The following is a 15034-nucleotide window of genomic DNA, read 5'->3' as shown; positions in this document are numbered from 1 at the left end:
TTTTTTTTTTTTTTTTTTTTTTTTTTTTTTTTGAGACAGAGTCTCACGCTGTTGCCCAGGCTAGAATGAGTGCCGTGGCATCAGTCTAGCTCACAGCAACCTCAAACTCCTGGGCTTAACCAATCCTTCTGCCTTAGCCTCCCGAGTAGCTGGGACTACAGGCGTGCACCACCATGCCCGGCTAATTTTTTATATATATATTTTTAGCTGTCCATATATTTCTTTCTATTTTTCGTAGAGACGGGGTCTCACTCTTGCTCAGGCTGGTCTCGAACTCCTGAGCTCCAACGATCCGCCTGCCTCGGCCTCCCAGAGTGCTAGGATTACAGGCGTGAGCCACCGCGCCCAGCCTATTTTGTTCTTAAAACAAAAACTATTTATTTTGTTAGCATGCCTGTTAATTCCAATTAAAGGATTCCAAATAAAAGATACTCAATTTATTTCAAGGGTCATTTTTTTTGTTCACTATATGAGTAACAGCTTTCCCCAAACTTCAGTTGATTTTGTGTTTTCCTTTTGGTTTTGCTAGGCGTTGGGAGTCTTCGTTCTTGCATGAACCGTTAAGCTAGAATGCTGCCTGGCAGATTGTTTGGACTTACTCGTCATTTCTTTGTAAACGTCTGTTGGCAGAATTGCTGTGACGAGAACACTGTGATGTGCCCCAGGGCGTCTAGGTTGGGACAGTTCATTCTTGTGTGTGGACGTGACCTCAGACTTCAGAAGACAGAAGGGAGACTTGCAGGGGCGAGTGTCACAACTGCTCTTCAGCCTGTGAGATTTATTTCTGTCGCGCTTGCCAGCTGCCAGGCGAGAAGCAGCTGTGACATCTATGCAGGCTGCACAGTGACACTGAGGTGACGTCTGTGGTGAGCTCTGGGGTGTTGTGTTTGTTGACATTCCTGTCCTGAGAAGGCAGAAAGGCCCCGGGCACTCTGTTTTTATTAGGCAGAGCGTTTATGTTCCTTTCCTAAGTCTTTCCTCTTAGCTCTGCTGAAAAAAATGGTATATGTGATTTTTTCACTAATACAATGGTGTTTTTCGATATTTTCATAATTCTTTCTAAAATACTTATTTTCTTAGGTTTTCTTAGTGGCCGTATGGTTAGTTTAATGTGGTTACATTAAAGATACAATTACAGTCTTTAGCGTGGACCCAGCAAAGGGTACCGCTCTTCGCGGGTGCCGCTCAGTGTTGGCGCTGACTGAAAGAAGGTTCCGGTGCGTGACCCTGGGGAGCAGGGGCTGGGCCGCCCATCTCAGCCCCGTACCTGCAAACAAGAATGAGCACAAAATGGTCCTCACTCATGGAAACACATCCAAGTGCAGCCCAGCAGTTATTTGTGTATATGAAGGCAGTGACTAACGTCTTTATGCTTTTAAAACTTTGGTGTGTTCATTCACCCTTTAGCAAATTGCCTTCCTGTAGGCCGGGCACTGCACCCCACCTGCCTGCCCTGCAGGGTGGGCCGGGGTGGGGGCTGCTTGGTAGAGGTGACCCTAGTCCCCACCGCCCTGCAGCGTGGGACTGCCCCGTTTCACATGTAAGGGGACAGGCGGAGATCTGTAGACAGCCGGTGGCAGGACCACGACTTACACTCAAAGCTGGATTGACTCCCGGGCTGTACTCTCTCCACTAAGGAGAAGCCCAGGCCTTTGGTTGGAGCTGTCACCGGGAGACTAGATGCCACCTGGATTCTGGCACTCTGAATGCTGTGTAGTCAGCAACCGTTGTGAAAGCCAGCGAGGGCGGGAGAGGACACACGGGATGCACCAGGCGCTGGCAGCCGTGATCAGAGCACGCGTGCAGAGCGGGAGCAGAGCCAGGGCACCGGGGGGCCCCGTGGGAGGCACCAGAGGCCAAAGGAAGTGTCCCTCTGGAAGGTGCTAAGAAAGGTTCGTAGTAAGACATGCAAAGAGGGTAAGGGAATGGTCAGGCCTTCCAGGAGATATTCGAGGAGAGAAAAATTGGAAGGAGAGGGGAGATGCCAAAGGCAGCGCCCCGGGTTCTGAGCAAGTCACGGGAAGTTCAGCGAGGGGCCTGGCCGTGCTCGGCGCCGTAATCGGGCCCTAATCAGTCGAGCGCGCAGCCTGCCGATTCCAGTTTAGAGCTGTCCAGGTGCCGCAGACGTGATCTTAGATAACAGTGTGGCAAGCAGTCGCAACTGTAATTTACAATGATGAATCTTTGGTTTTTTGGAGAGAACAGCATGACGTGCCCCTCATTTCCGTGTCTTCCTTCCCTGCTCCCCCACACAGACTTCCAGGTTTCTTAAGCCAAAGCTGATCTAACTTTCAGTTGTGTGAGGATGCTTGTTAATTGAAACAAAACAAAACAAAACAAAGTTAAATACTATATTGTGCCCTGTTTCTAGGCTGCGAATGCAACGAAACACTGAGCTAACGTCTTGTTGGTTTCTTATACATGTTTGTCTTGCTTAAATGTAAAGAAATGGGTAGATAGGATTTTTTTCAGCCAATGAGAAATAGTTTCATTTAAAGTTTTAAAAAGATATACAATGCATCCAATTTAGAGCAGGTCTGGAATTTTATTATGATCAAAAGAAAGTGTTTATTACAAACCCACAGGGTGCCTTTTCCTTCTAGGAGCAAATAGTTGTTTTAAGGACACAACTTATTAAATTAACTTAATTTAATACATGCATGTCTAAAACTTAACCTTTGCCTTTGGGGTTTTGTGTTCCCTTCCCTTCTCTGTGACCTTGAAAGGTTCTTTCTTGATAATGGACTTATGTTTTAAAGTATCCCAAATTCCAGAGGGATTTCGTTAGCAGATGGCATTGTTGATTTCTTTGATACATTGAAAATTAATATTTTTCTTTATCTTGCAGAAAATGATGTTCATTATTATTTGTGTAGTTATATTGCTTGTGATCCTTGGAATTATCCTAGCAACAACATTGTCATAGCAACTTCATGCCGAGAGCTGCTTATCCTTGGAGATTCAGACCACATCTGTACCAAAGTCAACATCCTGTCGTTTATGGAATGCATCTTAGACATTGTGGCAGGGCATTGGGTGTGACTTCTTAATTGGTGAATTTGAGGAGAAAGCACAACAGAATGTCTTGTCCAGTGAAGCACGGAGCAGAATGGATGTGTGGAGTGAAATGTCCTCGGACTCTAAATAACACACCACAAAACTTTAACAATGTGAAACTTGTTTCCATGGCCTTGGAATAAGAAATTATTGAAAATTTCAATTTTTAAAAATATTTCAGTGTTAAAAATGTATGTGAAGTTTAATTAGGAATATTTTTATGTTGTGAAGCTATTAGATTTCAAGTCTAAGACTTTCCTTCCTACCCTTCTCCCAGCTAATATATGCTAATTAAGAGACATTTTGTACTATGTTTAATTTGTGTTTACTTATTGTTTGAAGAAACAGTTTTTATCACAGAGCTGTTTTGTAAGATATCTGTAATTTTAAATGTTCATAAATTGCTTAATATATTAACATCTTAATTTACCCCATTTTATACACTAAATATCACCTTTTCAATGAAATAGGAAGCTTCATGATTATCAGAACCGTCTTTGTACAGTTGTTTACAAAGTTTGCCGTTGTCATAGGAAACGTTGGTTGCAAAGCCGGGCAAACGTCAAGGGCCTTCTGTAGCGCCGGTCGGCAAGGTCGGGACGCCGGACACCCTCCAGCAAGGTCTCGACCACTTAGCTCCACTTCCACCTGTCCGTTGGCCCAGGGTAATCAACAATCAGCGGCTGCACTGTAAAGACGACGCCGCTTTGTCGCTGTTGTGGGGTTTGTGTTTCCCTGTTCACGTTAACAAAGTCTGAAGTTAAGGTGGCGATGAAACCGAGGTTTAGTGCTCTATAAACTCAAGGAAATTATTCCTAGACATTAAGCAGTTCTTACAAATTTAAACTATTGTACAGATCACTTAAATGTTCTTGTTAAGTACCTAACATTTTGCCGAACTTTAAAAGTTAATTCCCAAAGTTTATAGGGATCTATGATAATTAAACATTTTTATTGCTCATTATTGTTTTTAGGATAATAATAGGATTTATTTTTAGCTTATAATACGTGTGAGCTAGAGAGTGCACATCTATTAAGACAGTAACTAGTCAGAATTCTAGATGAATATGTGAAGGAGACCCAGAATGTAGTTACCTCGTGCTACGCCTGTATGTGATTGTATAAGCATGTGACTATATTTTAACATTTGTTTGGCTTGAAACTAGCGTATCTGTGCTCGATTCAAACAATAAGTCTGGGCAATATTAGACAGTTTAGAAACTGTGTTCCTTATGTAATACAATTATGAATTTCACTCGCTTATAACTTATCCATCCGCTTAGCTTAGACCTAGGTCTGTCTGTAGCATTTCACGTCCACAGCTCCTCACTGTGTGCTCAGAATTACTGTAGGAGTATTCTGGAGATATATATAAATATATGTATTTTATTTTTTGGTCTTTAAATAGCCTGCCAGTAGTATGTGCTCACTGATTTGTGGTTAAGCTGAAGGTATAACTTGTCTTGAAGGGTATCGATGTATCCAGAGATCATGCATGTACTGATACAACCTCTGCACACTTGTGCACGGAATCATGTCCACGTGCAGAGGCCTCTGCTCCTGAGGACCCGTCTGCATCCATGTCGCGCTTCAAGCTTAGTCTTCTTGGTCCTCGCTGCTCGTAACACTGCTCGTTGTGTTTGTTCAAGTTGTTCTTCCTAGATTTGAAGTATTTACTGAATTTGTGTTTTTATAGTCGAAGTTATGGAAATGTTTTTTTTATTATATTTAGATATTTAAGTCAGTTATCGAATGACACATTTGTATGTCTAAGCTTCATGTACCTACTATTTGAAATCAGATTTTTAAAAATATATTTACAGATTCATTTATTACTTTTTATCATTTCTTCAAATATTTCATGTTTACATTAAAAAAAATTTCCAGAGAAGCAAAAAAGAAGTATTTACTTTCTGTCTTGCTATCCATGTCTGGAAAGATTTTTGGGGAGATATTTTATTGCATATCCATTAATAAATTGTCATACTAAGGAAATTACTCTTATGTGTGGCTGTTATGTATAATAACGTAAGTGATTTTAGATGTTTCTGATAATTTTTTTCATTATTGTTATAAGCTTCATGGCTCAAGTATCAGTACCATATAATAAGGAACTCACCTAAATTCTTGCTATTTATAACAAACACTAATTCAACAAATTTGGGGTGTATCTCAAAGTGACTTGGTTTGAATTCTTATGCCAATTTTACATGTTCTCATTTACATTTTTTGGTGGGGGCAAATCTTCCCCCCGACCCCTTGTTCTGAGTTATCTAGCTTCCATACTTTTCCTAATCCTCTTTCAGAGTTTTTCTTATTAAGTGGAATTCCTTCCTTCCTTCCTCCCTTCCTCCCTCCCTCCCTCCCTCTTTCCCTCCTTCCTTTTTCTTTCTTTCTTGAGATGGGGTCTCAGTATGTTGCCCAGGCTGGTTTTGAACTCCTGTCCTCAAACAGTTCTCCTGCCTCAGCCTGCATAAGTGCTGGGATTACATGCCTTGAGCCATCATGCCAGGCTTTAAGTAGAATTTCTTTAATTCCTTAGTCCTTACTGAATTCTAACCATGTTGGAAAGTGGTATTCAGAAACCAGAATTTTAAGCAAAGAAAAATAAGGTAGTTCTGGATAAAATTCATGGAAGTTGATCTCCATACATTAAATTTATTCTCATATTCCTGTATTCTGCAATGAATTTCCTTTCAAATCACAATCTTCACATGCACATTCAATAATGTAGTTACTTTGTGTACGATTTTTAAAGAAAACAAAGTCTGTCACCTAAATGACTTACTGGGAATTTCTTCAGTAAATCTAAACTCACATTCTTCCATGAGTTTAAAAAATGGATTCAGTGGAGATGGAATTCCAACTAGAAAGTTCTGGTGTTGACTGGAGAGGAGCGGAAGGGTTGGGGAGAGGCCTGGAGACCCCCTCTGGCGGGGGGGAGGGGGAGTGTCCCAGTGTCCCAGTGCCGGGGACAGCAGAGCCACAGGGGGGCCCCACAGGCCGAGATTGGCTCCTTAGTTGCTATTTCAGTTACCACAACAAACTCACTCATCCGTTCATCCAGCGGCGAGTCCCCGTGGAAAGCGCAGACGGTACAGGAGCAGCTGTTAGGTGAGTAGGAACCCCCAGCTCCCGAGGGCGCCCGGAAGCCCAGCCTGGATTTTCCCAGCGGGTTTCACAGATCGCGACGTGGACACGGTGAGTACTGGGAGGCGTCACACGGGACTCACTGAGTTCTGGCGTCACGCTTTGTCAGGGTCAGTTGCAGGGGGTGTGGGGTGGACGGCTGAGCCTGGCGCGGGCTCTAAACGCGGCCGAGCCCTCTGACGAGGTGTCTGGTCTTGCCGAGCTACGAGCGCCACTTTCCAGAACATCCCGCAGGACGTGTGCAGAATGCGATGTGTGCACCCGTTTGCTTGTTAAGCATTTGAGCAGTCGGATAAATTCGAGGCGACATGTGGTCGTCACTTTTGGACTTGTATCCTTTGCACAAGACGAGCAAATTCCTAAACCAAGGAAACAGGGCCCTGGCGTGGAGAAAGGGGAAGATCCAGAGGGCGGCTGGCGGGGGCACGGGGCCTCGGCTCCCCGTCTGCAGGGAGGAGGGAGGGGACAGAGAACCTCTCCATGGCTGTCCTGGGCAGAGTTCTCTTTCCTTCTGGGGCCCACGTCATAGGCACACTGGTGTGTAGTCCTACCCACCCGTCCCTGAGATTCTGCTCATTTTTAAGTGTTTTTTCTTTCTGTTCTTAACATTGGGTCTTTCTGTTGCTCTAACTTCAGGTTCACTGGTTTCTTCCTCTACCATCTTGAATCTACTGTTGAGCTCTTGCGGTGAATTTTTTCTTTGTGGTTATCATACTTCCCACCTCCAGAATCTTCATCTGGTTCTTTTTAAAAAAAAATTCTGCATCCTTGAGAATCTCTACTTGTTGATTTATTGTTGTTATAATTTTAATTCTTTAAAAATATGGTTTCCTTTGGTTCTTTGATCATAGTTATAATAGCTGCTTTGAAGTCTTTATCTGCTAAAGCAAAAATCCCTCAATGGAGAGACAGTTTCTATTTACCACTTTCTTCCCTGAGTGTGGGGCCTGCTTTCATGTTTCTTTGCAAACATCACAACTTTTTTGTTTAAAACCGAACATTTTAGATAAATAGTAATTCTGAAATCTGATACCCCACCCAAAGATCGTCCTTGTTGCTATATTTTTGTTTGTTCCTTTCTTTGTTTATTAACTTGTCTGGGCTAAACCTGTGACATCTGTCTTTACGGTTTGCAGCTGCTGGTGTCCCTGATCCATTTTTCTTTTTTAATTCCTTATTTTTAAGTCTAGGTTCCTGGGGTTTGTCCCTTTGCACACATGGTCAGCAGGTAGCTTGGCAGAGGTTGTGCCCAGCCACCTTGAGCTGGGAAAGCCCCTGTCCTCTGCTGAGGAGTCTGGGTACGGGTGAGGCCTCCCGAGCCCCGGCTGCCAGCCAGTCTGCCCCCTGGGCCCGCTGGGGTGGGCGCCATGGTGGGGAAGGGGCAGCGCCACCCAGCGACGCTCACTGCACGTGGACAGGGTAGCTGCCTAGAGGAAACGCGGAGGGTTGTTGGCAGAGGTGGGGAAACCGGAGCTCGGGAGGAAACAGGCCGAGGTGCCCACTAAAGAAAGCTTGGCAGCCAGGAAGCCTCTGGGGTCACCGTCCAGCGTGGGTGGGGACAGTGGGTCCACAGGAGGGGAGATTAGCTCCCCTACACTGGCCCGGCCACCGTGTGGGGTTGGGTGGCTGGCGGGAGGTGGAACCTGTCAGCGTGGGCTGCACGCTGAGTCGCAGGAGGGACCCTCAGAAACCAGGGGAAACTGTGCTCACCCCGAGACTGTCCCTGTGCCCAGGGAGCGTGGCATTGAACAGCAAATAAACACAGGGGACAGAGACGGTGGAAGAAAGACAGAACTTGTGTACGTTACTACCTTTAGCAGCACGTTCCTGCTCTTTGAACAAAGGGCTTCACACTCGGCCCCACACACGGTAGAGCAGGTGCTGGGGCCGGAGGGGGGCTGAGTCCTGCAGGCTGCGGCTGCGGAGCCACCGGATACGGTGACGGTGACGCAGAAAAGCCGGCAGGGCCGAGACCCTCGTTTCCCTCTTGCAGCCTGTCCCACTGATCCCATTCGTGTGTTTTCCCCTTTGGGGTCCGTATATATGACTGTAAAAATAGAAGCTAGAGTCGGGGTGCACAGAAGGGCCGTAGAAGGCGGTTGGCACAGGCGGGCGGCGGGTGGGGGGACGGGCGAGGCTCCCCCCGCAGTGAGCACAGAAGCCTGGGCGGGGGTGCCCCAAGATGTGTACAACAACCGATATATGTCAATAAAAACGAGATATTTCCTTTACTCTAACCTAACGCTCACGCAAGCAGTGGGACAAATGGCCGTTAGTGCCAACCTCAGTGACGGGGAGCGAGCAGGGCGTGGCTCGGATGCGGGGGGCAGGACGAGGACACGAGCCAGGCAGCTCCAGCCGCCTGCCGCCACCCAGAAACTGGCAGCCCCGGTTTCCTCCACCTCCACGTGGTCAGGACCAGCTGAACATCTGGATCTCAGCGTGAGCCTTCCTTGCATTTGGATGTTGCAGCTAACTGAATTTTCGGAACGTCCCTACGTGGGTTAAATGTGGGCAGCAGATACAGGGGCAGCCTCGGACGTGGGACTTCAGCGTCCAGCGCGGGGAAGGAGGGATGGAAGTATTTGAGAACTGGATTTTGGTGACGATTGCTCCCTAAAATCCATCCAACTGCACCTTTGCAATGGATCCATTTTTGGGTCTGTTAACTATAATTCCGTAAAGCTGCTTAAAAGAAAGTCACCGTGCCCTGTGCGTGCGGGACTTGGGAGTGTGCGCGGGGCTGGAGGCTGGCGGGTACCTGGCCCTGCCCGTGGCCCGGGGTCCGCGCCGTTTGCCCTCGCGGCCTGCAGGGCGGTGGGCAGCAGGGGGCGCTGCGGCCCAGCGGCTGAGCCGGCTCCGGCCCGGCTGTGGAATGTGGCTGCCTCTTCTCCCTGGCAACTGTTTTTCTTAAAAACCCTGGGTCAATACAATCCGTGTCAATCAAATCCCTTTTTCGCCTTGACCTGGCCGACCCTTTAAGAGCCGTTAGTCATTGCTTCTGAGGGCCGGGGAGTCCAGCCCTACACGGATAATCCAGGGACAATGGTTACCTGTGGGACATCCCTCCCCAGGGCATCCCTGCCGGGAGGGCTTTTGTGACACGGAGACCATTCAAGCCCCGAGAAGGACCCCAGGACAGCAGGGGACTCTCGGGTCAGTGGGTGGAATGAAACGCGGGGACGGAGCTTCAACACACGAGGGCCTCCCGAGAGGGGACCCCAGGGTCGTTCCCACCAGCTCGGAGCCTCCTAATCCCCAGGGGCTGGGGGACAGGGACAGAATGCAGAGGTGCCAGCCAGACACAATGACTCGGCAGTGTCGCACCCACGCGGGAATCCCCAAGATTAATAAATAAATAAAAACAAGGCACCTGCGCCCTATAAAAGGCCTCACCTCCCCGACAGTCGTCTTGCTGGTAAGACGAGGTCCGCCAGGTGCGGAAAGAGCCTCACCTGGGCTCTGCCGTGGTGCGAGTGAAGCTTGGCCCCGAGCCCACCAGCGCTTCCGTGAGAGGGGGGTTATCTTATCCCCACGTGACCCGGGACGGGGGTCTGTCCACGCGCCAGCTCGGAGCTCTGAGCCGGCAGGCGGCGTCTGTGACGGGCTGAACTGGGGCTGGACTGGGAGGAAGTTGAGGTTTGGACAACTGTGGTGCTGGCGAAGGCACAGGTCTTGATCTTGTTAAGTTTAAGGTGCTGCCCAGACGTGGGGGAGGGGGCTGTGGATAGCTTTCCTTTGTTAACGGAAAAGAAGCCAAACTCTAAAATAATCTGAAAGAGATTTATTCTGAGCCAATCTGAGGCTCATGACCCAGAGCCACGCCTGAGAGGCCTTGAGCAAGTGGACTCGCAGTGGCTGGTGTGTCACAGTTTGGTTTTATACATTTCAGGGAGACAGGGGTTACAGGTAAAGTCATAGATCAATACGTGGGACTCAGACATTGGTTTGGCCTGAAAAGGTGGGCCATCTCGAAGGGGGAGTTTGCAGGTTATAGGTGGGTTTAAAGATTCTTTGGTTTGTAATTGGTTAAAGACATGAAGCTTTGTCTCAAGGCTTAGAATGTTTTCAGATAAGGAGCTGTTAGTCAGAGATAGGCCACAGGACGCAGATTTGTTGTGTAAACTGAGGACCTGCAGGTTTGTCTCCCGTACCCTTAGGCCTGTTAGTCGGTTCCAAAGGACGTTCCCAAGAAGGGAGGGGGACAGGGTGAGGCACGTCTGACCTCCCTCCTCCTGGCAGGCAGTTTAGTTTTAGGACATCCCCTTGGCCAAGAGGGGGCCATTCAGCCAGCCGGCGGGGGGTCTTAAGATTTTATTTCAGTTCACGCCTTGCAGGTGTGGATGGCAGAGGGGACACGTGAGTCTTCATGGAGGATGCCAATTTGTACGAGAAAAGTGCAGAGGGCAAGACCGTGTGGGAAAACGTTAAAAAATCAGTCAAGGAAGACAGATTTAGCCAAAAAGACTAAGAAATCCACGCGGTCAGAGAGTAAAGAAATAATAAATACTAAAAGCAGCTCCCCCCGACCCACAATTTTTATGACCATTTTCAAACATATAAAAAAGGTGGAAGAATCATACAGCAAACACAGATGTGCTGCCACCTGGATTCCACGGTTAGCGAAACGCAGTCCTCTCTGCGTGAGCAGGTTGCTGACTCTGCTTTTAACATTTGCCCGTGGTCACACGGTAACATATTAGCTCGGGTATCAGAATGCCAATCAAAATCCGCCCCTCCACGCCCCTAATGTTTACAAGATACTCAGCAGCTCAGAGTCTTCCCTTTTCTCTGATCTCCGAGTGCAGAGGCCCTGGCAGGAGGAAGGGGTCGGTAGGTGGCACCAGAGGGTGGAGAGTGTCGCAGGCTGCACCTGGCTGAAGTCCCTGAACCTGCCGTCCCACGCGCACCTGGAGATCCTGCAGGTTCTGTCGTGTGGGGCTTGGCTCCCCGTGGCCGGGGCCTCCGCGGAGCCAGGACCTGCCGCGTTAGGTACTAAGTCGCTACCCCAGGGGCCCCTGGGCACACCTGGGCTCTGGGAGCACAGCTTGGAGGAGTAAAACAGACGCCAGGATGTGAGCCGGCAACTTCCAGCTGTGCCGCATTTTAGAATCGACAGCTGCTTTTGATACAAAAATAAATACATAAAACGAGAGGGATTCCTCAGCGGAGACGGTGGCGGCTTGACGGACAGATGTTGTTACAGCAGAGACGGCAACACGCTCACCGCAGAGCTGACCGCGTTTGCTACCCGGGTGGCGGCACGTCCGTGCTCGCTGTGCGAATCTGTCACTTTTCTGTATGTCTGAAAGTTGCCGTGGAAATTGCGGGTGGGGGGGCTGTTCTCCATGTTTCCTAAAAGCCACATGCAGAAGTTGCGACCCGAGCTCGGGAGGGACGGCCCGTACCTGCAGGCTGTTAATTCCGTCTGCTTTGGGGGGGAAGGACAGTCACTGTGTGGTCGTGCCGGGGGTTTTATGCTGCATGTAGGAGACTCCCCGGGACTCCCCGTACACCTCCACAAGCGAAACATCTGTGTGTGTCGCCAACGTGTCTGCAGTGTGAACTGACACAGTGACGTGTACAGTCTCCTGCGCCTCACGCTCCCCAGTGCCCAGGATCTCCGCGTGGGGGGCGTGTGGTCCGGGCGACCTCCCTCCCCTGCTGCACCAGGTGACTTTTCTACTTCCGCGATCGGGATTTACTCCTTCTACATTCCATCCCCTCGCGGCCGGCTCTGTGCGTCCTACGTTGAAAACACTAGACAGTTTCCCCCGTGTAATCTATCCAGGGAAATTTCCAATTACATCATAACTTTTGGGATCGTAACATCTGAATCCAAATAATTATCTTTTCGTGGTAGGATTTTTGATCTTTGAGAAATGCATTGTGAGATGGACTGACACCAAGATTTCATTCTGGTCCCCTGGTGTCACAATCCCCTTAGCTGTTTCGGCACCAAAGGGTCCATGGGCTTCTCCCACCCCAGGACCATGTCCTTTGGCTGCTGCTGTTTTGGGGTCCCATGTGAAGCTCTAGGGTGAGTGGTAAGCGTGGCGTCGGCCACTTCCCATGCCCCTTACTGAGGTGGGCTGGAGGGAATCTGTTTCTGGAACAGTCTTCCTTTGGGGTCTGCTTTGACAAGTGAACCTCACAACAGCTGCTCGGTCGGCATTACCGTTTGCTGCTCCCCAGAGAGTCCCTAGCCTGATCCCCGGGGCCCGGCCAGCCAGCTGGGCAAACGGACCAGGCGGAAGAGCAGAGTGGGAAGCGTGTGGAGGAGCTGCCCAGTCGTCAGGGAAGGCAGGCGGGAGCGACTCATCCTTCACTCCCCAGCATGATGGAAAAGTGTTTTAAATGTGCTTTATGCTACGGGCACATCTTAGATAAATCTGCAGCATATTGATAACTAAGCAGATGTGGCAAGTGTTTGGGGAAGTAGGAAGGATCAGCTCTAGGCAGAGTTCTCTCCTCGTGGGAGTTTTGCCTGAATTAGGACTTAAGAACTATTTATATTTTAACTGAAAATTATCTTGTGGTGGTGGAAGGACAGGAAGAAAACCTAAAACATACAACACAGTCTATTTTACCACCACTGTTATCTGGAGCCTAAGACAAAATGGAAAAAAAAATATTGCTCTGTTAAAAATGGGTTTGACAAAAGCGATAGAATACACAGCTAACGATGGCTTAAAAAGTAGGGGTTTATTTTTCTTGCATGAGAAGGAGTTTCAGTGTAGGCAGCCGCTGGCAAGGAGTCAGTGGACCGAGGATGTCAGAGCTGTCGTTCTCAGGAGACTCTTGGCCTTTCCCTCATGGCCGCAAGGTGGCTGCACAGCTCCAGCCATCACGTCTGTATTCAGGATGGGAAGTAGGAGAATGGGGGAATGAGGGATGACACTAATTTCACCTGTTCTCCTCTATAAGGAAAGCAAAGACTTCCCCAGAACTCTCCCCTGTCCATGCCCATCAGACTTCTGCATGTCGCTCCTCGGCCAGACAGTACATCACAGCCACCTGCAGCTCCGGCAGGATCTGGGTACGTTGCCGCGCTGAATCAGTTAGTGTTCTGTTTATGTAGAAAAAAGGGGTGGATGGATCCGCGGCGTCTGTCACCTCAGGTGCACCAAACTTTGCCTAACGACATTTTCCTTTTCCGTTTAGGAGAACTCCTCGTCCGGTACCTCACCCGGGAAAAGGACGACACCCTCTGCAAGGCCACTTTCCACCACATCCAGAGGTCCTGAGCACCACGGAGAAACCCAGTGTCCCCAGCAGGTGCCCAGGGACGCCGGTGGGCAGGCGCCCCGCGGCCAGTCCACGCCAGGTGAGCAGCGAGGGCCGGGGGCCGGCTCGGGGGTCTCAGGGCAAATGCGTCGCGTGTTGGCCTGTAAGCGATGAGGCCGGGAGCAGGAACCTCCAGCCACGGCTCAGAGACAGGTGCTCGCTCCGTCCTTGGGGGTGACTTGGGGATTTTTCTACCGCGTGAAAGAAACTTTCTGTTTTGATATAATTTAACACAGGAGAGCAGCAAGAAGAGTGTGAATAGCGTCTTCACCCCTTACCCAGATTCGTCGATCGCTTATATTTGCACAGTTTCAAATTAATCTGCATTATTTTGGGGGGAGCTTGAGCTGCCCAATGACCCTCCCCACATTCACGGGTCCTGCCCGACCCTGTGAGCAGGTTTATTTCCACCCCCTTGCAAGGTCCGGACGATGAGGGAATCGCTTTCTAGAGTTCCTGTCTCTCGTAGCCACAGGATGCGAAATCCCAGAAGGAAAATTTGCCAAGTCAGGATGTTTATATTTAGTGCCCCAATTAGCCACATTCCAAGAAGAGACTCTTCCTCACTGTGAGGCCCCAGGGACTCCCGCGGCTTCGGGACGATGCGCTATTAACTTGTTTAGTCTGTCTGGCTCTGCAGGTTGGGGACGTAACCCGGATGGGACCGAGGGCCCCCAGCTCCGAGTCCCAGGCTCTCCGGGGACGGGCGCCAGGAGCTGGGCCGCGGAGGGGGGGCGTCCAGACAGGACACCTGGCTGCCGCTTGAGGACAGGGGTTAGTGAACTTTTCCCGGGAGGGAGGTTAGTGGACGATCCCCCCGTGGGACCAGACCGAGACCGTCTGCCCGTGTGACACAAAGAGGCCTGGCGCCCCGTGTAGGAAGGAGTGTCAGGACCCCCTCGGAGTCCGTCTCTCGGGCAGGGGCCTGGGGTCGGCGGAGACCCCCATCTGCAGCCATCCCTCGAGTTAGGATTTCCTTTCCCTTCCAAAGAGGACGGAAGCGTACTTTTAAAAGTTGAAATGAGCATTTCATCCTCACGTTCTGTGGGTCCGACTTGGGGCTTCGGACCTGGTCCTGCCAAATTTTATTGGAGCCCCCTGAAAAAATCCAAGCAGAGACTCTCATCTCTTCCCAAGAGCCGGGAGCAGCCGGGAAATGGAGGCTCCTCCTAGGAAGAAGGGTCCGGAGCGTCGGAGGCAGCTTGGCGTTGGGTGGCGTCTGGGTTCTACCAAGAGCCTTCTCCTGGGCTCCTGCCTGGGGTGCTCTCGGAAGGAACAGGGTCGCCTGGTGGTCTCTGTCCCCGTGTGGGCACCTGGTTTCCCTCTTGTGCTGTAGGTGCCTCCGGTCTGTCTGCATCGGCAGGTGTCATCGATCTCAGAGCGTGGGATTCGGGGCTCACGTGCCCACACGCTCCCAGGGCCAGGCAGGCAGGTGTAAGCAATGAGTGCCGCCAGCCAGGTGGGGCTGGGGAGAGCTGGGGGCCCCAGGCCCTGAGGGCACAGGGCCAGTGCCACTACACCTGGTTTTTCAACAGAAGTC

At 49.8% G+C, this 15034-nt stretch overlaps 2 protein-coding genes across 3 annotated transcripts in view; both read left to right on the top strand.

Moving 5' to 3' along the window:
- The window catches only part of STX2 (syntaxin 2), a 32979-nt gene extending 27924 nt beyond the window's left edge, over positions 1 to 5055 (top strand). The window contains exon 10 of one of the 2 annotated variants that reach the window (XM_045534310.1): positions 2849 to 5055. In XM_045534310.1, coding sequence (XP_045390266.1) covers positions 2849 to 2926 — 78 coding nt within the window. In that variant the 3' untranslated portion in view covers positions 2927 to 5055. Of the gene's footprint in view, positions 1 to 630; positions 745 to 2848 lie in introns of those variants that run through there. The other variant, XM_045534309.1, reaches the window with a different exon arrangement.
- On the top strand, positions 4534 to 13348 carry LOC123625989. Its single transcript, XM_045534728.1, has 7 exons — positions 4534 to 4554; positions 6060 to 6171; positions 6242 to 6258; positions 6317 to 6538; positions 8462 to 8649; positions 13135 to 13246; positions 13289 to 13348. Exons 1-7 carry the CDS (start codon positions 4534 to 4536, stop codon positions 13346 to 13348), a joined length of 732 nt encoding a protein of 243 aa, XP_045390684.1.
- The last annotated feature ends 1686 nt before the right edge of the window (positions 13349 to 15034 follow it).

This window comes from Lemur catta, chromosome 21 (assembly GCF_020740605.2).
Source record: "Lemur catta isolate mLemCat1 chromosome 21, mLemCat1.pri, whole genome shotgun sequence".
NCBI lineage: Eukaryota > Metazoa > Chordata > Mammalia > Primates > Lemuridae > Lemur > Lemur catta.
This window is presented reverse-complemented; position numbering and strand designations above follow the sequence as displayed.